At 48.1% G+C, this 25,637-nt stretch overlaps 9 protein-coding genes across 9 annotated transcripts; 5 read left to right on the forward strand and 4 right to left on the reverse strand.

The window, feature by feature from the left end:
* Window positions 1-533: 533 nt before the first annotated feature.
* SCP_0606110 (Serine/threonine-protein kinase SRPK) lies at window positions 534-1,332 on the forward strand (the record flags this gene model as incomplete). The annotated part of the gene is made up of 4 exons (XM_027759744.1): window positions 534-714; window positions 768-892; window positions 951-1,098; window positions 1,157-1,332. 4 exons carry the CDS (start codon window positions 534-536, stop codon window positions 1,330-1,332), a joined length of 630 nt encoding a protein of 209 aa, XP_027615545.1.
* A 638-nt stretch (window positions 1,333-1,970) lies between these two features.
* SCP_0606120 (hypothetical protein) lies at window positions 1,971-2,183 on the reverse strand (the record flags this gene model as incomplete). Its single annotated transcript, XM_027759745.1, has 2 exons — window positions 1,971-1,992; window positions 2,050-2,183. The coding sequence occupies 2 exons, from the start codon at window positions 2,181-2,183 to the stop codon at window positions 1,971-1,973; spliced, it is 156 nt and encodes a 51-aa protein (XP_027615546.1).
* A 1,041-nt stretch (window positions 2,184-3,224) lies between these two features.
* Window positions 3,225-3,628, forward strand: SCP_0606130 (hypothetical protein; the record flags this gene model as incomplete). Its single annotated transcript, XM_027759746.1, has 2 exons — window positions 3,225-3,392; window positions 3,590-3,628. 2 exons carry the CDS (start codon window positions 3,225-3,227, stop codon window positions 3,626-3,628), a joined length of 207 nt encoding a protein of 68 aa, XP_027615547.1.
* A 1,122-nt stretch (window positions 3,629-4,750) lies between these two features.
* Window positions 4,751-7,697, forward strand: SCP_0606140 (predicted protein; the record flags this gene model as incomplete). Its single annotated transcript, XM_027759747.1, has 5 exons — window positions 4,751-4,969; window positions 5,019-6,069; window positions 6,129-6,311; window positions 6,365-6,552; window positions 6,609-7,697. The coding sequence occupies 5 exons, from the start codon at window positions 4,751-4,753 to the stop codon at window positions 7,695-7,697; spliced, it is 2,730 nt and encodes a 909-aa protein (XP_027615548.1).
* A 608-nt stretch (window positions 7,698-8,305) lies between these two features.
* On the forward strand, window positions 8,306-11,301 carry SCP_0606150 (predicted protein; the record flags this gene model as incomplete). Its single annotated transcript, XM_027759748.1, has 5 exons — window positions 8,306-8,596; window positions 8,645-9,677; window positions 9,735-9,917; window positions 9,972-10,159; window positions 10,216-11,301. 5 exons carry the CDS (start codon window positions 8,306-8,308, stop codon window positions 11,299-11,301), a joined length of 2,781 nt encoding a protein of 926 aa, XP_027615549.1.
* Window positions 11,302-12,185: 884 nt separating this feature from the next.
* On the forward strand, window positions 12,186-13,857 carry SCP_0606160 (hypothetical protein; the record flags this gene model as incomplete). Its single annotated transcript, XM_027759749.1, has 5 exons — window positions 12,186-12,701; window positions 12,756-12,971; window positions 13,023-13,205; window positions 13,267-13,503; window positions 13,558-13,857. 5 exons carry the CDS (start codon window positions 12,186-12,188, stop codon window positions 13,855-13,857), a joined length of 1,452 nt encoding a protein of 483 aa, XP_027615550.1.
* A 1,455-nt stretch (window positions 13,858-15,312) lies between these two features.
* On the reverse strand, window positions 15,313-15,806 carry SCP_0606170 (hypothetical protein; the record flags this gene model as incomplete). The annotated part of the gene is made up of 2 exons (XM_027759750.1): window positions 15,313-15,639; window positions 15,699-15,806. 2 exons carry the CDS (start codon window positions 15,804-15,806, stop codon window positions 15,313-15,315), a joined length of 435 nt encoding a protein of 144 aa, XP_027615551.1.
* A 3,925-nt stretch (window positions 15,807-19,731) lies between these two features.
* Window positions 19,732-20,214, reverse strand: SCP_0606180 (hypothetical protein; the record flags this gene model as incomplete). The annotated part of the gene is made up of 3 exons (XM_027759751.1): window positions 19,732-19,926; window positions 19,996-20,141; window positions 20,205-20,214. 3 exons carry the CDS (start codon window positions 20,212-20,214, stop codon window positions 19,732-19,734), a joined length of 351 nt encoding a protein of 116 aa, XP_027615552.1.
* Window positions 20,215-24,720: 4,506 nt separating this feature from the next.
* Window positions 24,721-25,608, reverse strand: SCP_0606190 (hypothetical protein; the record flags this gene model as incomplete). The annotated part of the gene is made up of 1 exon (XM_027759752.1): window positions 24,721-25,608. One exon carries the CDS (start codon window positions 25,606-25,608, stop codon window positions 24,721-24,723), a length of 888 nt encoding a protein of 295 aa, XP_027615553.1.
* Window positions 25,609-25,637: the final 29 nt, after the last annotated feature.

Below are 25,637 nucleotides of genomic sequence, written 5' to 3' on the forward strand. Positions count from 1 at the left end.
TTGGATGGGGCGTTCACTCTACTGTATGGATGGCCCAAGATTTGCAGGATCCGTGAGCGACGTCACGAAATATCGTCTAGTAATACACGTCGAACCATTGATCTTTTTGACAGTAATAGAACAGGCGTTTCCGTCAAAATTATGACAGGAGAATGCATGAACGCACCTCAACTTCAAGAAATCCAGTGCATGCGCCGTCTTTCAGCCAGCGATCTTGTCCATCCTGGCTCCAGTCATGTCTCTCGGCTTCTAGACACGTTTGTAACTGAGAGCAGTTCCGGTCAACACATCTGCGTTGTCACTGAATTGCTCGCGGAATCAGTGCCTGATATCATCGAAAGGTTTCCCGACACTTTCAAACTGCCCGAATATGCGGCCAAGGGCATCATGCGAGACGTATTGCTCGGACTTGACTTCTGTCATCGCAACGGAGTTGTCCATACAGGTGTGTTCTCTCACGTCGAAGACTCGAGCGACGCTCAAGAGGCGTCGATATAGATGTCAAGTTCTCAAATATTTCCGCCAAGCTGCCCATGAAGTTGTCCCTTGCTGGATGCAGCTTTAACCGCAACCCAATGACCCACGACGCTGTTGCTGGTATTTCCGAAGTGGTCACTATAACCGAAAGTATGAGAATGAAATCAATGCCCACGGATATCAGCGGTGAAGAGAGCTGGCGAAACAAGTCGTACGCATTGATAGACTTTGGATCAGGTAAGGGTTCGATCCCAATGACAGGCGAACAGTCATTTACATGCCCCGAACAGCTTGTCTCCTCGACAGCGGAAGAAAGCTATTCTCTCGTGCTTACCCCATAGCTTACAGAGCGCCAGAGGTCGCAGTTGAAGCTGGTTGGGATACTGCGGCGGATATCTGGGCAGCAGGGTGCATGGTACGTACGAAGCCACTTCCCTGTACTCATTTGAAGGCTAATGACGAGTCGCCGTCAGCTTTTCAGCATGCTCACCCACTTCAATTTGTATCCACCGGCGACAGACGATAAAACTCTCCCTGTACTTCAGATGCAGCTTTTTGGCAACCTTCCGCCAGATCTTATTGCATGTAGCAAGAAGAGGGACGTGTTCTGGGAGGAAAATGGTGCGTTATACCCTGGAAAATGGGCCGCTCGTCATTGAGTCTGACGAGTACTCGTTAGGTGACATTTATGCTCCATTCCGAATCACATATCCGTCCTTCGACGAACTGTTGCAGCAAGCGGCGCCTCTGATGACGCCACAGTGTTCCGACTTCCTTCGCCGTATGCTGACGGTGGATCCCGGAAAGCGCGCGACCGTCCAAGACTTGCTCGGACATCCTTGGCTCGCCGCTTAAGACTCAAAGCTGGCGAGAACTCCACTGCTTAACATGATGCTACTGACATGCCGTCGAGTGTGAACTCACTAGAACTCACCTGCATCGATATATCCAGACCATACGTCTATGTACTCGCCTATTCTTGAGTGACGGCAATATTTGCACGGCCTCCGACTCGACTTCTATGCCTGGGCGTGTACTCTTCCGTCTCGTCTGCGGAGTCGTCCCGCTTTCGACAGATCAAAGTGCGAACAAGGGAGGCTTTGTTTCTTCAATGCCGTTGCTGTTCTACGTTCCCTTAAATCTGAGCCCGTGGAGTTCTTAGCCATCAGCTGGCGTTCATACGGTGGCCTCAATCGCCTCGACTGTCGATACTTGCCAGGGCTTACGCGTCGGTGGGGGGATTTAGCCTTGACGCGCGCATGTTATCACGGTCAAGACTCGCGCTCCACACTACCTCCGCTGAGTATGTCGTCCTGTATTCCCTTATTTAAATAATGTGATCACTCTTCTCAGACCATTCCACATATCCACCGTGGTGTTCCTGCGACACTGCAATTCGACTGGTTCGTCTATTCGAATGTTTAATTTTTCGTTGATTACGTCGAACCTCCTACTCGATTACATAATGAAGGTAGCGAGATCGCTCACCGCGATTAGCGCGTGTTCGTACGTCGCCTGCAATACACGTGTGAACATACCGCACGCCCGTTAGCTAGAGAACAGCATACTCACCGCGAGGTACACCGTAGCTGATGGGTTCCCTGTGGAGGTTGTGCGGGAGGCAGGAAGGTCAGTTTGGCGCGCGTGGGGGACAACTTGATAGTTTCTGCGAATTCAAGGCGCGCGCGGTTCGCCAGGACGACCATACTCTGGGACGGCTTCAGCCGCTTCTACTAGCCTTGATACTGAAAAAAACGTCCATCGCGAGACGTGCATGGCTGTGTCGCGTGTTGTCCAACGTCCTGTCTAGACACTGTGATAGCCATTCCTGCTGCAAGATGCACTGCCTCCTCCGATATCCGCCGGTCTTGCAGGCGGAGACGAAGGACAGTGCCGCGTGCAAGAGAGACATCCTGATGATTCGAGCGAGTTGCACGTGGACGTGCTCTGTCGGGCTTCGTGCTCCGTATGGCGGGCCATCCTTGGACTTGCAGACCAGAAGATATGGGAACGGGCGTCATGACCCACCTGGCGTCGTACACGCGCGTATGTCGTGTGCGGTCTCTGCAGCACTCGGAGTCTGCTACTGCGTCCAGGATCAGTGTTCCATCTGTGCCGCAGGTGAGTGTCTCCCGACTTGGTGTTGTCTTGTAAAGGTATTTACATTACATTTACTCGTGCCCGCCTTCCACCATCGCGACTCCCGAGACCTCACTTCGCTCGCTACCCATGATTCTGCATCCACAATATCTTACTCTCATGGTCTCTCTTTCATCGCCACCGTGTACATCTCTGCGTTGAATTCTCGACGAATTGATCGAAGAATCTCCATCGACCACCTCTTAGTCGCGACGGAGGACTGCACGCCATCAAAGAACCTATGCTTCTTTGGGGAAATATGCAAACTCACTCAGAATTGCACCGATGTCGGGCAGATGGCAGGGACACAGGGACGAGGTGCTCGTTCCACAGAAGCTGAAGATCCATGATTTCATCCACTTTTTACCGCCGCACGGACGCACGAGGGCGCTGGAAGTGTGGTTGAAGGGCTCGACGTCGCGCCTCACATGTGAAGCCTCATCTCTGTTTCCGGCCTCCTCATCCACATCTTTGGCTCCAATCAATCATGTGTCTTACCTTGCGAAAGTCCATGAATCCGTGTTCGAATACGAGGATTATCGATAAGTTCACAAAACCCACTATCTCTCCTCCGAGTGTCAGCTCCCTTCCTCAAGGTCTCACATACCATGCCATCCCTCGCGGCATTCCCTCCGTCCCCTTCAATCACGGTCCTCGGTGGATTCACTGATCCTCACTTCACCACCGTTGCACTGCCGATCGTCGTCTTCAAGATGTGCACGACTACGACCCAAGTGCGCGCTGTCTGGGACAGCAAACTTCTGAGCAGTTTCGTGGTAAGTGGACTGTCTGCTCAATCCATTCTCTCCACGTCCTCCGGACGTGAAGTGCGATGACGTGATGCGTTCCGTCTTGCTCTGGCTGTTGCATCGGCCAATATCGTGGGGGTGACTGGCACGTTGGGCGTGGCCCCGGGCGAGACGGTTGCGAGGGATACTGTATTGACGTCTGTCGCATTGCTGATGTCAAACAGGTCCACTTGTCTAGCCACACCCGCACGTATCAAGGTTAAGTTGGAATTGAGCCCGCGCCCTGCACCGTCGGCGACTGGAGGAGCGCGTAGAGTGTGTTCATGGAGATGTCAAGCAAGACGCCCTGCCAATTTGGCCACAACGTCTCCAGGAAGCATATGGACAGGATGGGATATCCCACCAAAACCTTGCAGCGCCGTTCGGATGACGATGCAGAGAGGATGCACCAGTAGCGGCTAGCTAGAGGGTAAGAACGGGCGGCGTAGTTATGGCTAGGCATTCTTGAGGTATGTGCATGTTTCCTAGCGAGTACTTGTGTCATCAGAGGGCGTGCCGTGATGAGTCGAAGGGTATGGCGAGCCATGAGTGTGCAGTTTTTTATGCCAACGGGCGTAGAGTATTTTCTGGGCGCCGAGAAAGGAAATTTTTGGCTAACTCTGCCTTCTGATTGGCCTAGTAAAATTTGCCCAGTTTCAAATACACTCTATTCCTGGGTCCTAGATTGTGCCTCTCGGAGATTGCCAAATTATTTGATCGAACAGAGTGTGGTCCACTGTGGATGCTTTTTCTTAGCCTGCAGATAACACTCAATCTTTATTGTGGAACTGACTTGGCCCTTCTTCAGTTCGTAGTCCTTGATTTGCCTTGAAGAGTAAATGTTCCACTTAGTGAACGTGCATTGACTCCGGTCAGCATGTTTTATGTGAGTTTCTACTCCGACTAAACTAAGGGTCCTTGTCGATAATCAAGGGTCAAACTCCGCCGCTTCCATGAGCCAACCGATATCGATGTGTCCACGCCCAGCACTCCTAAACGTGTCGAACAAACGACCCTTGAGCCTCATTGGGCTACCATCAACCGGCTGCGACTCTTTTCCTTGGAGAGTCCGACTCCTTGTAATAACCTTCATGATCTACAACGTCGTCTTGCCATAGTGTTTTCCTACGCTCGTTTCTACAAGACCACGACGGCACATGACTGTCTGCTGTTGTTCTTTGCGCTGCCCAGGAAAATTCTGCTAGTGTTTACACCCAGCTGCTCTGAGTGAGCCTCTCGGAGAGCGATGAATACCCCGTCCCCACCTAGCTCTTACCCTGCTAATCCTGTTACACCCCCGAATCGAAAAAACAAGCTTGCAGCGACTTGTACACCTCTAGCCAAGGATGAGAACAGCACTGAACGGTTTTGCGCCGAAGAATGCCGAGGAGCGCTACCTCAGATATGCTGAGGAAGCGCGTAAATTTTTCCTTGGGCCCATGCCAGTCGACGACTTCCTTGACTTCTTACCAAAGGCAGATATGTCAGGCATGCCGAGACCTCGAAATGCATTTGATGCACTTCCACGCAAGCCTAAGAGAGAAAGTGAGATATACACACCTTTGGTATGTTATCCTCACGTAGATGGTTCACGATAACTTACACCAATAACAGATTGCCGCGCTCAACGGAGGGCTCGATCCTCGATGTCCCGGGTTTACTTTCACAGACACGTCTACCAGGAGCATAAATCAAGGAAAGGTTGGGTCAATGAAGCCCGATGTTTGCTGTTATGCCAGCGATGTCCTAAATTCTGTTCACAAACATCCGAAGACAGGCAAGCACGTCGCAGACCTTGGCTATACCGACTTATTCTTCGAATTGAAGCGGCGTAAGGATCCCCCAATCGTTCGCCTTCGTTCCCATCACCAGTTCATTTTGAACATAAAAAATAAGACCACCCTCCGACAAGCCACAGAAGCGTTAGGCCAGAATACTGCACACGCAACTGAGGCAATGGCTCGCCAGCACCGCTCTTTCTACTTTTCAATATCGTTGGCCAGAACGAGTGCTCGTATCATCCGTTGGGACCGCGGTGGCGCTATCGCTTCGGAAGCATTTGACTTACACCAGCATCCGGAGCCTCTCTGCGAGTTCTTGTGGCGGTATGCTCACGCATCGGAGTCGCAACGTGGGTATGACCCCACCGTTGAATGTGCGACTCCAGACGAGGAAGACCTATTCAGGACGGCTATCGAGCGTCATGTCCAAATACAGCTCGGGCTCCAAGCTGGAGACTCGCTGAAGAAAGCTGTAGAGGAACACTATGAGCCGGGCATCGTCGCAGCAATTCACATAGTCGACGAAGGCTCTGAAAATACGGTGCATAGGTTGCTCGTCTCTCGACCAGTTGTGTCGCCCCTGTCGATGGCGAGTCGTGCAACACGTGGATACTGGGCCGTGAGCGCTGATGGCTCTAGCCGCGGTGAAGTCCTGTTCTTGAAGGACACGTGGCGATACGATGCGGAACGCTTGACCAAGGAGGGTCAGATTTTGGCGGATCTACGAGGATGTGGAGTACAGAACATACCACTACTGGCATATCATGGGGACGTGCCAGCTCAGTTTCTCCCAGGGGCTGGAACAAAGCACAGAGGCGACGAAGACAAAGTCGTGGATCAAACCATCACAGGGCATAGAAACGAAGCAGAGGATAACCAGATTGGTTGGTCTTCATGCACAACCACCTGTATGTTATCCACTGACCAAGCCATTTGGTTATAGATGTGCAACGAACGCAGACGGACGTGCATCAAAAGGCGTGGTGGGTATGCCTTGGGGACCAACCTGAGATCCACCTGTTTCCCCACGTCCATTATCGGCTTGTCTTGGGTACGGTTGGGTACGGGTTGCAACGATTCGAAGGAGCTGAGGAGCTACTCCATGGTACTTATGATGCGTATGAAGGTAAGTGAGAGCTCTGTCTATTTTGTAGCTTCATCTGATACCTTGTTGGGCAGCCATGATGGGTGCTTTCACCATTAAAGATGAGGCCAAAAGTAGGTATCATCGGGACGTCAGTATAGGGAACATCATCCTTCATCGGGATCCTAACTCGGCCAGCAATACCAGGCATGGATATCTTATTGACTGGGAGCTGTCGTCTCTGGTGAATGACCCGAACGGTCCTCGCAATTACCATAAAACAGTGAGGGCCCTCCCCACATGAGTTCTCGCGAGAACGCAGCTGACGAGATCTTGCAGGGTACCCTCCAGTTTATGTCACAGCGCATGCTACAGACAAAGAATATGGGTCCTCATACGTTCCAAGACGATATGGAGTCCGTCATGTATGTCGTGCTCTACTGCAGCCTGCGGTGGTTGCCACACAATCTATCTCCGAATGCATTGCTTCACATCATCCAGAAAATGTTCGAGAACCATTGGATTCACGGAGAAAATTATCTCTTGGGAGGCGAGGGGAAGATGACCAATCACATGAATCGAATTCACACTGCTGAAGTCACATTTGCAACTGCCGGGATTCAGGTGTGGCTCGATACGGTCCTAACATTTTGTGGAGACTATGTTTTGGATAAGCAGACGGAGTCTGCCAATATCTGGCGACATCCTGAGGAATTTGCCAAATTCTGGAAGAGGTTTCTTCAAAGCCACATGCTTCCCAGCGACAATCGACACAACCACATAGTCCTGCACGCGCCGCACGATGGAAATGATGACTCTCAGCCGTACCCTGCTACCCGGTCTGCTTCACATGTTTCTAACCTGAAGGTGGCCTCCCGGCAGACGTCTGCCACTCCGGATAAAATCAATATTGACTGGCAAAAGGAGTCCGATTCAGTACTTCCGCAGAGCGGATTCTACGCTCAAGATTCAACTGCATTCACTTCCAGAACAAAGCGTAGGGCGACAGGGGAAGCCGCCGGTGCCACCTCGCGGGCGAAGCGCAGATCGACCATGTTGAATTTCGTCGCCAGGAGTTCGATCGCGAGTCCAGTCTCTTTTGACCAGCAGCAGGCGGCAGAATCTGAAGCACTCCCACCTAACGAGTTCATCACCGGATCTTCCACTTCAGTCTCAAATACGGTAGGAGAGCCCTCGAATGCCAAGATACCACAGGCGACACGCATTGCTGGGATGCCATCCCCTGGGATGTTCCATACCGAACGCGCCATAACGGCAAGTTATATCGGTCAACAACCAGCCGTCGCGGGGAGCTCCAATACGCAGAGATCCCAGTCTAGCTCCGGGCGTCAGATCCATGGTCGACAGAAGAACAAGCGTTCATTCAGACAGGGCTCGAGAGAGGATGACTCACGTTCGAACAGATGATATCATCCTAGGAGGCTATCAGGTATGTCGCTCCCGAAGAAAATGAGTATGTGTAGTCCATAACTCACATCTTCTTTAGCCACGGATGCGAATTGTCATCATGAGCACTGCCTGCATCCTTCAGTCTGTAATATATATCGTATAATATATATCGTATACAAGTACTTGTCGTCGGAGCGCATTGGTTTTCGAGAGAGATCTCCGAGTAAAGTTTGGCCTTCGGCACTGGATTTAAGTGACTCAACTGTCTTTGAAGTGGATCGAGAAGACTGGAACATGTGAAGTTAATATGGGGGGAACTTACCGATTGCGCGTTGGAGCAACAGAAGGAGCAAGGCGACAAAGAAGGGCCCGCCGTGATATCCTAAGGCACGAAGGTTGACCCGGGCCTTTGGGAGCCTGGGCTACACCATGTCACGGTCGTGTCACATTCGAATCGATAAATGAGCGCACGTGACCACCCAACCACCGTCACGGCGTTACCAGGCGCGTTCGAAACAAGCTCCACCTCAACCACTAACTCCCACATTGTCAACCTCGCTACATCTCAGAGTGCGATACTACTATCTCACATCGAGGAAACATTCCGCGATTTCTATCACCCTCCTATGTCTTACCACCCCACGAATGAGATCGTACCCGTGGTGACCACGCCGTTGGCAGCCAAGGATCCAAGCAGTGAACAACGAGACTCGGAAAAGTTTGACCGCAGGAATACTACTCAACGCTATGTCAAACATGCCCGTGCAGCCAAGAGTTTTCTGATAGGGCCTATGCCTGTCCGAGAATTTCTGGGCTTCTTGCCAGAGACGGATATGTCACGGATGCCGCTTGCTGTGGACGCGTTCAAAGGCATCCCTACCGAAGCAAAACAGAAATGTGAAATTATAGCACCCATAGTATGTTCCTTGATTAGAACTACTATAAGGGTGCTGACAGAATCACAGATCACTGCGCTAAACGGCGAGGACGTGGAGAACCCTCGGTGTCCTGGCTTTGTCTTCAAAGACACCACCACGCGTAGCTTCGACTGCGGAAAAATCGGCTCATTAAATCCCGACATCTGCTGTTATGTCCAGGAATTCACAGACTCAGTCAAACCCAACCCTCCACCCACAAACTCACTCGCTCACGCTGAGTTACACATTGACGTGAAGCGGAAACCCGGTCTTGATTTTCTATCAGATGCCGCTCCAGACGATGACCGTTCCTCGCATAGCTTTATTCTCAACATCGAGGATGAAACCCTTCGTAAGAGGGCCGAGCTATCGCTGGGAAAGAACGTTGCATGTGCGATCGAGGCGTGCGCGCGACAGCATCGCACGTTCTACTTTTCAGTCTCATTGGCTGGATCGCACGCTCGCCTCATTCGTTCGGATCGTGCCGGAGCAATTGCCTCGGAGTCTTTCAACCTCCACGACAACCCGAAGCCCCTCTGCGAGTTCCTATGGCGATACGCGCATGCATCAAATTCACAACGCGGGTGTGACTCCACCGTCGAACCTGCGAGCCCAATGGAGGAGGCCTTATTTAAGATGACTATTGAGCAACATGTCAAGCTGCAACTGAATCTCAGAGGAGGAAAGGCACTTCGAACCGCCGTCGAGGAGCACTATCAGCCCGGTGTTGTCGCGGCCATTAATATGGTCGGCAAGGACGCTGTGGTGCGCCGACTCCTCGTATCTCGGCCAGTTGTATCTCCGCTCTACATGACTGGTCGGTGTACCCGTGGCTATTGGGCAGTGACCACTGGTGGTCCGACCGACGAAGTCATGTTTTTAAAGGACACCTGGCGATACAATGTGCCGCGAGTGAAAGAGGGCAATATCTTGGAAGATCTGTCGGACGCTGGGGTGCCGCATATTCCACACTTGGTTTATCACAGCGACGTACTGGTGCCAATGATGACCACCAAAGAGGAGAGCGAGGACGAAAGTGAGAACGAAGACAATGACGAAGAAACGCCAGGCGTATATTTAAGTCAGCCCTTGGACTCGTCATAACAGTGTAACCTAGACTGACTAAGCTTGTATACAGATTTTCAGTGCACACAATCGGATCGATACCAGCGAGCGCCGTGGGTGTGCAGTGGTGGACGTCGCGAAGTATCTCTGACACCCCACGTACATTATCGGTTAGTGGTGGGCACCGTAGGATATGGGCTAGATCGGTTCAAAGGATCGGAGGAGCTCCTTTACGCTACTTACGATGCATATGAAGGCCGGTTCAGTTGTTCTATGATCCTAGATTTCGTCTGATGCTTCGTTTTGCAAGCTATGATGGCTGCCTTCAACATTGAAGACCCTGCGAAGCGTAGGCTCCACTGCGACGTCAGCTTGGGGAACATCATTCTAGTCAAGGATCCGAATTCCGACAGTACAGTTAGGCGTGGCTATCTCATTGATTGGGAATTTTCGTCGCTTGTGACCGAAGCAGAAAGCTCTCAAAGCCAGCACAAAACGGTAGGAGTCCTGGTTAAACATTCGTTCTCGGAATTGTACTTAACGAATGTCTGTAGGGCACCCTCCAGTATATGTCGCAACGTCTGCTGCAGCGGAAGAACGTTCATCATACATTTCAGGATGATATGGAATCCATATTCTACGTCGTCCTCTACTGCAGCTTGCGATGGTTACCCCATAATCGACCACCGAACGAGTTGGCTGAGACATTGTGGAGATTTTTTGAGAACGACTGGGTAAACAAAGACGGCATTCGGATGGGTGGCGACGGAAAGATTTCGAATATGGTCACCAGGTGTCACACAACCGATCTTCATTTCCCAAGCCCGGGAATTCAATCGTGGCTTGAAGAAGTTATGAACTTCTCTGCAGACTACGCCTTGGAGAAAGATACTGGATTTGCCGAGGTTTGGAGAAATCCAGCAAGTTTTGCCGAGTTTTGGCGCGATTTCCTTGACACCCACCAACTCTCCGCTGACGATAGATTTAATCATCGACTACCCCCAGCTCGTCGCCCTGGTGTCATGATGTCTTACCCCTTAACGTCGTCTGCGTCGCTCAATTCTCGTGCAGTTCCTTCTGGTAATACCACTACCTCTAGTCAGAGCTACCAGCTCTCTGACGGTGCTACATCCAATCGTCAGCAACCAATACCTCGAGCTCACCATTCTGGTGCCATGATGTCAGACGCTTCGACTTCGTCTGCGTCTTCCAGTCTTCATACACCTTCTTCTGGGATTACGACTACCCCGCCACTCAAGCGCAAGGCTGGGGAAGAGCCCATTAACGCTCACTGCCGAGTTACTAAGCGAATTGTTGTAATGCCGGCACCCCGCAAATACAATACTAGGTCTTCGACTTCACTTGTCTCGGGATTGAAGCGCAAAGTGGAAGGGGAGCTGGTTGATCCTCGAAGAACGAAGCGTAAGGCAAAGAAAGGCCTCGCCGACGTGCAGGTGCGCGAGGCAAAGGGAAGGGATGGATCGGTCCGAGCTTTGGGAACCGAAATTGGATCTGCGACACGCTCAACGTTGACGACGCACAGAAGACGAGCGGAAGGCAAAAGGTTGGGAGCAGCTGCAGGCAGTTCTGGGTCACAAAGACGTCAACACAATGCCTCCAGTCCGAAGAAGGGCACCTGAGAGGTCGCACAAATCAAGTCGGGGAGGTAGCCGGTACGCAAGCTGTTAATTTTGCAGTCGTTCTCACCTTTCGTACAGCTCGTATCTATTATTTGAGCCCATCGTTTTATGTAAGTCTAAACCCACGGCGAGCGTGCCGTTATATACCCTTCCAGCCTCATTCTGTCACTCCTCCCGATGACTTGATCTCCATTGCTCGAACTTGTTTTCTCAATGCTCGTTACAGCCGGCACTTGTAGTATTTTCTCTAACTCAAGAGAGAGAAGAGACGGCAGTTACTAGCACCTCCAGAAGTTTTCGATTAAGATTGTTTCTCCTGCAATACAAAGTCTGAGTCAGCCGTCTACCAGCCATCACCGCGTTCAAGCAGCTGGTAGAAACAAATGCGTGTAGTAAGGTGCCCATATAATAAACAAAGATGCGTTGACGGTCCGTAAACGAGCCTCGCGTAGACGCGTATTCTCTGAAGATACAGAAGTATACGAAATCATGTAGTTGATGTCAGTAGATGGTAGTGTAATTGCGTCTACATAGTGACTGCTAAGGTACAGACCAGTCGGACTATGTGAGGAGCCCTCAGGATGCGACATTGCATGCACTTATGTACACCACATGTCCATATATGTGTATGTATATGTGGTCTCCCTACGCATGCAGTGGGTGTATGTACTCTAATCACCCAGTGTGTACTGGTGCGCACAGGCAGCCAATAAATCTTCGAATAAATGCAATTAAATACGAGCACGTGATCACGACGACACTCTCGCACAGGCGCCCATCGCGCGTCGAGCCTCCGCGTCCGCTCACCCAGCATCTGTACCCCGAGAGTCCCATAATAAGCCTAAGATTGATAGCCCTATACTCCTTCTAAATTGAAGATCAGCATGAACCCCCCTCTTCAGTGGAACTTTGCTCACCTGAATCTGCCTGCAGGTGGCCCTGCAGCTTTGCCGAATATCCCTCTCCAGCCCAACCCAGCACCACACATACAGGCCTTAAACCCGGTTGCATTCTTCCAGCAGTACCAGCAATTTGTTCATGACTTCACTGTGAATACCCCTGGCGCTGTACCCCCTACACTAGATCAGTTCCGCCAGTACTTCGAGATGATAGGACACTTACCGCCGCCACCGCCTCTTCCTCTCGGTCCCGCGCAGATCCAACCAAATTTAGAGCTCGCAGCGGCAGTGGAAGAGGTGAGAAACGAGATAGCAGTGCTGAAACGAGACCTGGAAAACAGTGCAGTGGTCGGAGATGCTGCAGGACATGAGGCTGACGATGAGGGCACCCTGCCATTGAGAAAGCGGCTGAAGAAGACGAAGAAGGATGAAAAACAGATTCTTAGCAAGCCCAAAGATGAATTACGAGAGGAGCAACTCGCCGTACGGGAGGAACTTATGGTAAGTCTCGATATATGCACATATATGCGCTATCTATCTAACTGGAAACATTAGCACCTCATCAATCGTGCTTTAAGAGACCTTACCGGACTGAAGCGCAACCCATTCCCACTAAACAAGGACAATGAAACCGATGAGTCCTCGGCTTCCGATGGAGATGACGACAATGGCGTGCCGCGGATGGATATAAACCTCACAGCGGATATTCGACACCACCTGAATGAAAAGGTCATAGATCGTGCCGTAGATATGGTGTATACAGCGCAAACGGTAACTCACTGTGCTTCTGTTTTGCAGTTCTTGCTGATATACTTCTGCCAGAACCGAAATACCTGCACGTTGAGCAACCCCGATGTTAAGTTCACGCGCAATGATCTGATCGTCTTTGCCAAGAACAAGTTCCGCAGCTGGCGAAAGGCATACCTTGTGCAACAGGATGAAGAAAAGAAAGCTCGCGCGCTCAAGCAGCAAGCAGGGAATAAGCGTCACCGTCGTCAGAAGCAGGTACATTCCAAAGTAACTCACCGCTTTGATGTGTTCCGTATCCAATGTGTTTGTTACGCAGCTAAAGAAATTGAGGGCGGGGGTAAGGGACAAGTACAAGAAGAAGCACGGAGTTGATCCCGGAGCCTTTCTTGTCACCGACTGGATGAGTGAACAGGTTAGCGACTGGAGCGATGATGATGAAGAGAAAGCCGAACGCCGCAATGAGCTCGCTCAGCGTGCAAATCTTACGCCTGATGAAATTGCGGGTGAATTCAAAGTTCTGGAAAGGCGTCAGTTTACAGGGCATTCACAGAAGGTAGGTGTACCTTGTACCTTCGCTGATGTTAATTCCTCTAATATTTGTTGCAAGCTCTGCACTGTCTACAAGGAACTGGATCAACTTGTCCAGATAACGTGCAACAAAATGAAGAACCCACCAGTCGAGAAATACAAACGAATCAATCTAGGCTGGGCTCTAAACTCTGCTCCCACCACACGTGTGTACTCTTGCATGCTCAGTAGGACCTGGGTGAGAGCGCATGCAGAGGAAGCAAAGGAGGTAGAAGTCTTCAATGACAACCCTACTGACTTTGAAGATAACGAGACCGCGGAGGAGTCTGACGGAGAGCGGTTGCATCAAGAGCCTCCAGCAGAGAACAACGAAGACTAGCTGTCCTCTTTCGTTCTATCGATCAAAATCTGCATGCTCAACCTGTTTCTCCTGACTTGATCAGACTCTGTTCTTGCACGCTTTGCATTCACTTACGCATTCAGACCCTCCCACCTCACTCTGCTTTTACTCGTATGTTCTGATCATCCTGCTCACATGCACTGCCTCGTCTTTACAACTCACTGAATGCTCTGAAATCATATGACTGTTACGTCCTGTAGTGCGATTAATATCGTTAGATAATGCTTCATTTCTGATCACGACACGCACCCTTGTAAGCCCTGTAGTTACCCACACAATCCAGGGCTCTATGCAAACATTTTCACGACCTTCTGAATCTGATTCGTCATCCGACTCATAGCCTTGAGGTCGCACTGGATATTTCTTCACGATAAGACGGCATGCTTGAGATGAAACAGTGGAGGCAGGAATGAATGCAGGGGGGCCAGCAATGAGGGGATCTAAGTAGGTATTGTATTCCCAAAATGCGACCTCAAGTTCTGGACTGACATGAAATTCGTCAATGCCATTCAGACAACGAGTGCAAAACAGACAGCGCACTATGGGTCCCACGGGCTGGTATCAATATCCAGGAGTCGGCAGAACCAGCGCACGTGGAGTAAATGCTGAGGAGTATTTATGCCTGTTTGATAGTGAGTAATAATGTGGATCACTTCGCCGACATGAAGCCTGTCATTGAAGATGGCCTGAATAATTGAATTTGGCGCCTTCACACCTGGGGCTACTGTACCTCGTATACGACGCCCATTCATAATCATATGATCATGAAGAAATGCGTGAGTGATGAGGAACGAAGACTGAGGTGGAGGAGAGTGCATTGTGATGTCAACAATACCCTGGTGTGGGTGATTCTGGGCGTAGAACCTTAGTAATTGCTGCTGAATATCTCACGGCAAGTCCCAGTGCACGCATGCTCCCAAAGAATATCATGTAAATACTGGATTCAAAAGGTGTTTAGCCTGACACAGTGGTATGCATACGTTCTAAGTACTCACAGTCTGCATTAACTTCTGCTGCAATTGTACCGCGTTGATCACCATCAGTCTTCAGCATCAGTCGTGCTGCATGCATGATTGCATGCTGTTCCTCCGATAGACCATCTTCATTGGAAGTGTGTGCTAGATCGGAAAGCTTCATATCGTGGACAAGTGGCTCAGCAACGTGACCACTGATTAACAAAAGTGCACTTACTAACTGTCGCAGGTGAACATCACGTGAGAATTCCCGGAAAAAAGTCACCTCGAGTTCACCACCATCGTGGTTATTCGTGGTATAACTCTTGAGCACCTTGTTCAAACGCTCGGACAGGAATGTCCAGAAGCCATAGACTGGCCCATAGTCTTCAATCTGTTCGAAGATGTGAGTGACATAGTGGAAGTTCGGCTTAACGTTGTCTGGATGGATTTGCATGTTAATGCTGCATGAGGTCACAGGTCATCCCAAATTATAGATAAGCCGTACTTTCAAGAAGTTGATTAGATAGTCTTGTAAGAGTTTACAAGCACGCGGCAATTCAGTAACATTCACGCTGCGTCCCATAATCACCTTAAGAGCCGCTGCAAGAGACAAGAAGTTGTCAGCATCTTCAGGGTGCATACGACGTTCAGGCTTTGGGGCTCGGGGCTCTTTAGTGCCATCCGCCCTGCGTTTGCCCTTCGAAATGCATCGTAGGCGGGCGGTGTCGTCAGCTTGCCACTTCTTCATGCGCTTCTCGTATGTTGCTTCAGCGGAGGGCTGCCATTCGTCCCATATGAGAGGAACCTGTAGTAAGGAAGAGCATTGGATCAATACATCAAAATGAAGACTGAATTGAGACTTACAATTATTGGGCAGTAATTCAATGCCATACCTTTCCATTCATCTGCTGTAAGAGATCCTCCAGCTGCATATCCGACATCATTCGGTAGACGTGCTACCCACTGTGGCATCTCGAACTACAGACAGATTTCAGCATGCACCACATGGAATACAGGAGCACTACGTGCACACCCGACACAAACACCTAAGCCCAACTAAAACAAAATGAGAAGCAGGGGCACTCTGTGTGTGAGGGAAGGGCATCGCAACTGTAAAATAAAGTGAGTGGGTCCCAGAACCTTGACCTAAGCCAAAGGGGGATGCGACCTGTAAAGAAATGAGGGCTCGCAACGTAAATGTGAAGTCGGGCGACAACCTACAACAAAATCGTGAAAGTTGACGGTAGGAAGCTAAAGTCGCAATGTGATTGCCAAACTCGTAGGTGAAGGTGAACTAAATCGCAAAGGGGAAGGGAACTATCTGTGGGGGTAGAATGCTATGGGGGAATGCAGTATTCACCATCTCAATGAAGTCGCAGTCAGTCTAATGCAAAAGTTGGATTAAGACTAATACAGGTCGCTATCACTATATCGCTATGTCACTATCGCAGTGTCGCAGTTCACTATCGCAGTTCCAGTATGCAGTCTCGAAGTATAGCAGTGTCGCTATGTCGTAGTGTTGCAGTGTCACTATGTCACAGTGTCGCAGTGTCGCTATGTCGCAGTGTTGCAGTGTCGCTATGTTGCAATGGGGTATATTGCAGTTCGATGTCACTATCACAGTAAATGTAGTTTCTCGGTGATCTGAAGTGAAGGGGGAAGTCTCCTACTGGTTTTCGATGATAATCAATGTAGATATAGCAGGTATTTATAGAGGGGAAAATGGGGAAGTGAAATGCGAAAGTCGCAAAATGTCAGAAGATGGATCCTGACATCGGAGAGAGTCGCAATGGTCTAGGCACCAGTGGTGGCCAGTATTGTATAACAATACTGCAGGTAGCTGGGCAAGGTGTTGCTCACTACTCACCAGTTCTTGTTAATTGTCAAAGTTATTGTTAACAACAGTCTGAGAGGATTATAATACAATAACAACTTGTACAAAACAACTTGCACCCAGCCAGGCTTGAACCCTAGTCTTCAGGGCACCTAATTACATAAGCACATGCCACACACACAATCTACCAACTGCTTCATTGGACCATGCATTTTTCTCAGCCTCAATTCTATATAAGGCTACTGCTTTCTCTAATATACATATTAGAATCTCTTGTAATAACTACTATATCCTGTTGTTACTGTGGCTTCTAATAGTTATTTGCCTACATTTTTCTATTTATTTCACTCTTCTAATAGCTTTATTACATCTATAAATTTTGATATTATAGTTTTAATCTTATTTGAATATTTACTGAACTAAAAAGGAAATGCTTAATATTAGGCACTCAAAGACTTATTAACAGGGACATCAATCACTGTTAGAAGCTACAGTAACAACAGGATATAGTAGTTATTGCAAGAGATTCTAATATGTATATTAGAGAAAGCAGTAGCCTTATATAGAATTGAGGCTGAGAAAAATGTATGGCTTAATGGAGCAGTTGGTAGATTGTGTGTGTGACATGTGCTTATGTAATTAGGTGCCCGGAAGACTAGGGTTCAAGCCTGGCTGGGTGCAAGTTGTTTTGTACAAGTTGTTATTGTATTACAATCCTTTCAGACTGTTGTTAACAATAACTTTGACAATTGACAAGAACTGGTGAGTAGTGAACAACACCTTGCCCAGCTACCTGGGCCATTGTTATACAAAAGTGGGAACCACAGCTGGTAGTAGTTATCACCATCAATGTATCAGTCCCTTGTTCTTGTGCCCATACTTGATATATCAGTATGCCAGGGACAGGTGATTGCTGGTGGACAACTTAAGGCAGAAGCATAGTACAGACATCTGGGTAGAGTCATTGTCCACAAAGATAACAACACATCTAGAATACAGGTGGAGGTGTCCTGCTACAGGTGGCACAAAGAATTGGGAAAGGGCATGATATATAGAGATCGATATGTTCATCCCAGCACGGGAATAAAAATTTGCAGTAGTAATTCGGTGCATCATCCTGGCTGAGCCACTCAACCTGTTCTTCAAATCTTTGAACGAAAGAAAGAAAGTCTCGATCAGAACGATAATGGCGAGGTGAGTGACTGAACAATGCTTCGTCTTCAGCAATATCAGGGCAGTATTTGTGAATAACGTGATTGACATGACAGGCGAATGGATCATACTGGTTAGAAGTCTCATTGTGAGGGCCAGAAGGCAGAACAATATATATCACACACCATATGTGCTCGATATTCTGCCATCTTTGTCCGCATTACAACATACCACTACTTAGGTTTTTTTCTAGTAGTGCCAGATGGTAATTCTGGGGGCAATACAATTTGGTTCAGTGCTCGTCACATTCTTGAACCCAGGGTCATCACTCACCTCTGGCAGCCATCTTGTCCAAGTTGAACATGCAATGTTCAGATCTGAAGGCCATGACAAATACTGTGACTCGGCCTTATTCAACATCATTGCCACAACATCCTCACCACAATGTTGTTAACTCAAAGTTTGAGTGATCAGAGAGTGATTAACCCAATCTCCACCTGCAATTTGGTGGTGCTGTTCTCCTTTCATGGTGATGAGCGCACACCCAACACAAACACCTAAATCCAACTAAAACAGAATGAGAAGCAGGGGCAATCTGTGTGTGAGAGAAGGGCATCGCAACTGTAAAATAATGCAAGTGGGTCTCAGAACCTCAATGTGACCTGTAAAGAAATGAGGCTTGCGACGTAAATGCAAAGTCGGGCGACAATCTACGACAAAATCGTGAAAGTTGACAGTAGGAAGCTAAAGTCGCAATGTGATTGCCAAACTCGTAGGTGAAGGTGAACTAAATCGCAAAGGGGAAGGGAACTATCTGTGGGGGTAGAATGCTATGGGGGAATGCAGTATTCACCATCTCAATGAAGTCGCAGTCAGTCTAATGCAAAAGTTGGATTAAGACTAATACAGGTCGCTATCACTATATCGCTATGTCACTATCGCAGTGTCGCAGTTCACTATCGCAGTTCCAGTATGCAGTCTCGAAGTATCGCAGTCTCACTATGTCGCAGTGGGGTATATCGCAGTTTGAGGTCGCTATCGCAGTAAATGCAGTTTCTCAGTGATCTGAAGCTAAGGGGAACTCCTCCCTACCGGTCTTCAATGATAATCAATGTAGATACAGCAGGTATTTATAGGGGGAAAATGGGAGAGGTGAAATGCGAAAGTCGCGAAATGTCAGAAGACGGATCCTGACATCGGAGAGAGTTGCAATGGTCTAGGACCAATGGAAAAATAGGTATAGTGAGTGGAGAGGTGAATGTTGTACGTTAGCACCAGAGAAGAATGGTAAAGTAGAGGGAAATTGAAAGAAAACATATGTTACTTGTCCTGAACCACATGGAACACTCTAACGGTATCTCCGGTCCAGCACAAAAATAGGAGTCTTGAAGGAGAAGGTCGAATGATAAAGGGAATGGGATTTGCAAAACAAGAGGGCGCGACCATCATGTGACACCAATAAGTCGGCGCGACACCCAGAAATGTAGCGCGATGTCGGGAAAGTACGGACCTAGAAGGAAATTGATCAGGGCACATCAGACGAGACCAAAGGACAATGGGTCAGTGGTATCCAACAGCGGGGAGATGCAAGAGTGGCATATGAGTGGCAAAAGAATGTCGAATCTCGGTGAGAAGTCGTGAGGAGTCGAGCAAAGTTGAACGAAGTCACGTGAAGTCGGAAAAGTTTGCATAAGGTCGCGAAAGGGTCGGATGCACCTCGGAGGCTAAGACGTAGAGTAGTGAGGTCTGAGCGATCACTGAAAAATGCATTTTTCAGAGGCCAGGAGGACTGGGAGCATATCACCACTCCACGGAGCAAATTCTTGGTGCCACTGATGATGCATGCAAGGTATCTTTCAAGGCAGTCTGAGCAATTTTTCTTCACAGCACAGGCATAACAGAGGATAGTAGTTACCTTCCGACAAAGTGCCAGACATCAAGCATGACATCTATTTCTGGCAGTGCCTTCTTGATGGACTTGCGCACATGGCAGCAGTTATCGACCACTGCCAGCATAGGATCAGGGACCTGCAGCAACTCGCCATGCTGCCTGAGACCTGCTAATACGTCTGCAATCTCAGACGTCGATTGCGACTGGCAGAAGCGCTATGGCAGAAGAAGTCATCATCTGTTCATAGTATCAAGATCAAAACAAGACCTTGGAGCAGTACATACCCAGGATATGATCTCATTGACCTCATTGATGATGCTCAGAATTCCACCCTTCAACACCTTGATGTGGTTCTGCTTGTTCTCAACAATGGTCACCAAGCTCGCCTTTCCTGCCACATGGAAGGTATTGTTGAGAGAGATGGATGTTGCTGTATAAGCAACAATTCAATCTCAGGTGTGCATGGTGCATGGACGGCAACAGTCTCACTTACCATTCAACATATGAAGGTATGTCTCTGACTCTGGTTGCCATGTTTTCTCACTAAATTTATTGAAGATATCAGTGATCAAGTCATCCGTGATCGAGTGATCGCAGTAGCCCCCGACGATTTCGCCTGGCTTTGAGAACTTGCGCAGTGGTGAAGAATCAACCAGGCTCATGTTTTTTTTCTCCTGTCGCAACTGAAAGTGTCACAAGTACACAAGTCTCTTTCTATGGAATTCAAGGAGGTGAAGGTCTGTGCAGTGCACACTAAGAGGTCATCATTGGTGTCGAACATTGACACAGTGTGGAAACTCATGTCTGACATTCTTGGCAAGCCCCACAGCCATCATTGAAGGATGCAGTTCAACGATGAGGTCGAATAACTCACGCATGACTGCGCAGCACCTGAGGAAGTATGGGATGCTGGCTGGAGACCATGCAGATGGAAAGGTAAGTCATTACATGCATGCTGTGGCATTCTATGATGCTTACATGATATTTCCCAGTGGTCCCGATGCTGCCAAAACAGGTGGCTTGTCATCGTGAAGCAGTACACTCCGTCGGAGTCTTCATTGGCACTGCTTCATTCTATGGTGTGTTTCTCACACTCCTTGCACCACAACTGATACCCAATTACAGTCTCCTCTCAGAACAGACTGTGTGTTACATGGCAGTGAAACACGAGCATCAAGTCGAGTCATCATGAGATGAGGTCTTAGTCTAAGACACAAGTCCATTCAAAAGACACTTCTGGCGATGTCCTCGCACTGAAGGTCGATCAGAGTTCATTCTTATGATTCATAGTAGCTGTCTGCTACTAATGGTCGATCTTAGTCAAAGGCAAGTGAAAAACTGGTTTAATGGTAACCAGGTCGAGATGGGGATCCAGCTCGATGAGGTCGACTACTTATACAAAAGGTATCTGCAGTACTACGCAGTAATGTGAGATCGTTCATTGGCTAGATAAGGTGAAACAGTGTCTGGGCAAGGTAACAGTGAGGAAGTAATACGTATGGGAAAGCTGAGTAAGATTGTGAGAGATAATCAGTATTAATGGGGATAACAAGTCATGTATCAGAATGAGGTGAAGATGAGGTATACATACATGTCTCACATGTGTGATAAGAAGAAGGTCCGGAGTTGGATCTGGTATAACCCTAGACTAGGGTTTCTGGACATCTGGGTAGGGAATTGGAGGTTGCGCTCCGATGAGTCACGTGGTAGACCACATGGTCTGGTAAAGCAAAGGGAACGAAGAAAAGAAAAAGAAAAGATGTGCCATAACTGAGGAGCATTGTAACATCGTGCACCTCACGATGGCCAGTAGCAGCCCATTAGATCCATTTAACATCACTGGAATCACACTGCGGGCATTGTGTGATCTCAGGGAAATAGAATGGATGGACAATGGTAACTGGCTTGAGGTATGTCATCTCTGGCATGATTTCAGGCATCACGCTGCACTTTGCTATATCCAGGTATGTTGGCAGTATGAAGCATGGTCTGTAAAGTGGGAGATCTCTATGAAGACTGCGCTTCGTTATGAGCTTTGCATTCCCATGGGCTTTCATGCACTTGTGAACAAAGTTCACATATTCCACAATGTGAGCCTCCCACTCCAGCTGTTCTGCATACTGTGACTGCGAGACACGCACTCTCTTCCAGGCTTCACACTGGCATTCAACCTGCATCGGAGAGCAGGAATTCATGAGCCCTCGCTGTTTCTTCATGTAATATAATTTTCTGACCTTTTTTGCCCATTCAGCTTCAAAGTTTCACTTCTCAAGAGATGCAAGCGAGCTCTTCAGCTGCACGAGCACAGTCTTCAGATCGAATGATGACATGGCAGAGTGAAAGTGCAAGATGCTTGTTCAGGGGTACACCACTTACATTTTGCTCAGATGTTAGCAACTGCTATTTTAAATCTGTGAGGCTCGGCTAGCATAGATTACTTCTCACTACCTAATGCACCAAATGTATTGTAGTTATGTAGACATAGCAATACAAATGGAACAACATTCTGAGAAAAGTATAGTACAACCAGACCTCGGCAATGCTAATTAAGTGGGCATACAAATATTCCTCGCTGCACTGCTCAACAGAGTAAAGGGTGAACAGCACCTGTATGGGCTTCCTGAACGGCACTTCAGAGATAGAGGTCAGTGCAGTGATATCACACTTCAGGGTACCCTCCCAACCTAGCTCTTAGCTTCAACATAATCTATATTGTGTAGTAGCTAAGAGCCTCTCAGGTGTCAGACAGACCATGGTACCAATCTATGTCCCAGGGCATTATATGGGATTACCCAGGGCAAAGGCAGGGCAAGGGCAGGTCAATGGTACAATTATCATATGGGATGTCCTATAGTACTAGGGCATTGATATTTGTATCCCAGTATTACTGATTGTCCCATGGTGCCAGGGGTACATAGGGATGTCCCACTATTAGTAAAAGATGTATTTTCAGGCTATTGTATGTGTAGTTTTTTATACTTTATTCCACTATCATATTATCTAAGCCTTAATTATAAAAACAGTAACTATAGTGATATAAACAAGCACTTTATTTGCATATTATATAAGGTGGGATCTCCCATTTTAAGGACATCCTAAGATGTGATTTTAAAATTCACAGATATTTAGTCTCTTCTTTGGCCTGAAGTTTCTATTAAACTACTATAATTATCTAGAGATTTATACTAACAGTTGAATTACTAAGGTTAAGAGTGACAGGTCCTTACATGGGATATCCCATCACATAAAGGGACATCCCATAATACAAAGGTGTCATTCAGTGAATGCATTTCTGAGTGTAACTTGACTGAAGTCTTAGGTCAAATGCCTTTCTTTTTTCATTCAAATACAGTATATGATAGGAGACATGACAAGAATATATCTCCTTTGCTAATATATTAGTAGACTGAGTTGTTTTATTTCTTGAGACACTTAGTGAAAGTTGTAGTATAGCTATGATACATACTATATGCCAAAGGTTATATCATGTTAGTCTGAACATTATGTCAGAAAATGTAAAATTAATTTTAAAACATGAGAATAAACATTGTTGTTTGACCTGTCTTAGTTGTTATATGAGCTAATGAAGTTGTTGTACATGCTACCAATAGTAATATAGTCTTTATAACATTACAAATGTATACGCAAAACTTGATATGAGATCTCCTGCTTTCTATAAATATTTTACCATATATAAAGTGCAAATAAGGCACTTATTTACAGTATTCTAGTCACTGTTTTTATAATTAGAACTTATACAATATGATTGTAGAACCAAGTATTATAAAACTACCTTACAATAGCCTGAAAATACATCTTTTACTAATAGTGGGATATCCCTATATACCCCTGGCACCATGGGACAATCAGTAATACTGAGATACAAATATCAATGCCCTAGTACTATAAAACATCCCATATGATAATTGTGCCATTGAATCAGCCTATGCCCTGCCTTTGCCCTGGGTAATCCCATATAATGCCTGGGGACATAGATTTGTACCATGGTCTGTCTGACACCTGAGAGGCTCTTAGCTACTACACAATATAGATTATGTTGAAGCTAAGAGCTAGGTTGGGAGGGTACCCTGAAGTGGATATCACAAGTACTACAAGTTGTAATTTTTACCAGCAGGACATGCATTGAATATGAGAAAGTCCCAGTGTGCAGATTTGACTGCATGTCAGTGTTATCATGGTTGTGCTCCTCATCTGGAACTGTACATAGGCAGTCTTTTTTCATGTTTAGAGAGCATATAAAGCACTCAGTTACAGGCACTAATTTTCATTAAAACATGCCACAGAGTGTGTAATTTGAGCAACCATAGTGCAGTGCCCAACCTTAGGTGTGTGCTTACATCAGAAATGCCATTTGGGGCAGGTTGCCTGCCACATTGAGTAGGCACATGACGCGGGGCCGCCCCCGCCGGTAGGTTAGGTTTTTCAAACTCCGCTAGGACCTAACTACCCTACTATAAGGAGACTGCCCTGCCGCAGTGTGGTATCGCCCTATTTTTTACGGAGCTCAGACCGGTGAGACTGCGAAACGGGGCGAGAGAATTCTGGTGTATTCGTCGTTCTCGGCCTACTTAAATACTCGTACAGTACAATCGGTCTGAGTCAGTACAGAGATAAGTGTAGTCAGCGAGAGACAAGCCGAGCTGTGGGATCGATGCTACGTAGAGTCAGAATCTTGATGGGAATAAGGACGAGTCGTCATACGTAGCGGGTGACTTGTCAGAGGGTCAGGAAATGACGAAATCGTATGACTAGGAATAGGGGAACTGAGTCGAGAATATGTCGTACAAGATCTCCTCAAAATGAAATGGAGACATACCATTTTCGGAAGGGACACAACAAGACCAAACCGAACACGTCGTCGGGCCCAACACCATCCCCTCGTACAAGAACCTTGCTCCGGCAAGATAAACGACGAATACTGACAACCAAGGAGACAGAAGACAATAAGAGAAGGTAGGTCATGCGTCAAAAGAGCTGACACCATTTTTTTAGGCATCGCGAGAGGTGCCAGCGCGACCGAGACTGGTGTCGAGTCGGCGTTGCATTCGCGCTCGGGCGTCGCGACGCTGAAGGTCGGCAGAGGAGTACCATAACTCGGGATCCATATTCGACGGGTGATAACATTTCAAACGGGCAGCATTGTACAAGGTACGAAGGATGTAGCCGTTTCGTGTGCGGAGCTGATAAACGTTCCGGTCAGTGACATCGTGAACGATGAAGGGTCCGTCCCAGCGCGGATGGAGTTTCGTCGGGTTCTCCGAACGTCGAAGGACATAATCGCCAATCCCGAGCGCGCGTTCGTGGTAAGTACCCTCACGGCGGCGCGCCTCGTCCTGCAAGCGGCGCAAGGCGCGCGTGTTCGCCTCGGTTCGGAACCTCTCAACGTTCTGAACATGCTCGAGACGACGGTTTTGCAACGTCGCGATCTCCGCGTCGGTCGGTGGCGCCCGAAGAAGGTCGTAAGTCGTTTCGTGCGGAAGACGGGGCTGACGACCAAACACAAGGAAGAAAGGTGACGCGCCATGGCTCCGACTGACGTGCGCGCGCTGCGCAAGAAGTGCATCCGGTAAGTATTGATCCCATTCGTCCTGTCGGTTGGGAGCCGTATAACGCGCTAACGTCTGTACCAGCATATCGTTAAACTTCTCGAGGCGGCCATTTGTCTGCGGATGGTATGGTGAGGTGTGTAAGTGCTGAATTCCTAATCGCTGAAGATAATTCTGAAAAGGATACGACAGAAATTCCTCTCCATTATCCGTGAGGACGGTGGAAGGCTTCCCATGGGTCGTGATAAGGCGGCGCAGCAATGCGATGACAGCAATATGAGAACGGCGTGGAATTGCAGCCACGTAGGCAAAATCGGTGCCGTGATCCATGGCGGTAAGAATATACTCATTTCCTTCTT

This window comes from Sparassis crispa (genome assembly GCF_003851025.1).
Source record: "Sparassis crispa DNA, contig_000005F, whole genome shotgun sequence".
Taxonomy (NCBI): Eukaryota; Fungi; Basidiomycota; class Agaricomycetes; order Polyporales; family Sparassidaceae; genus Sparassis; species Sparassis crispa.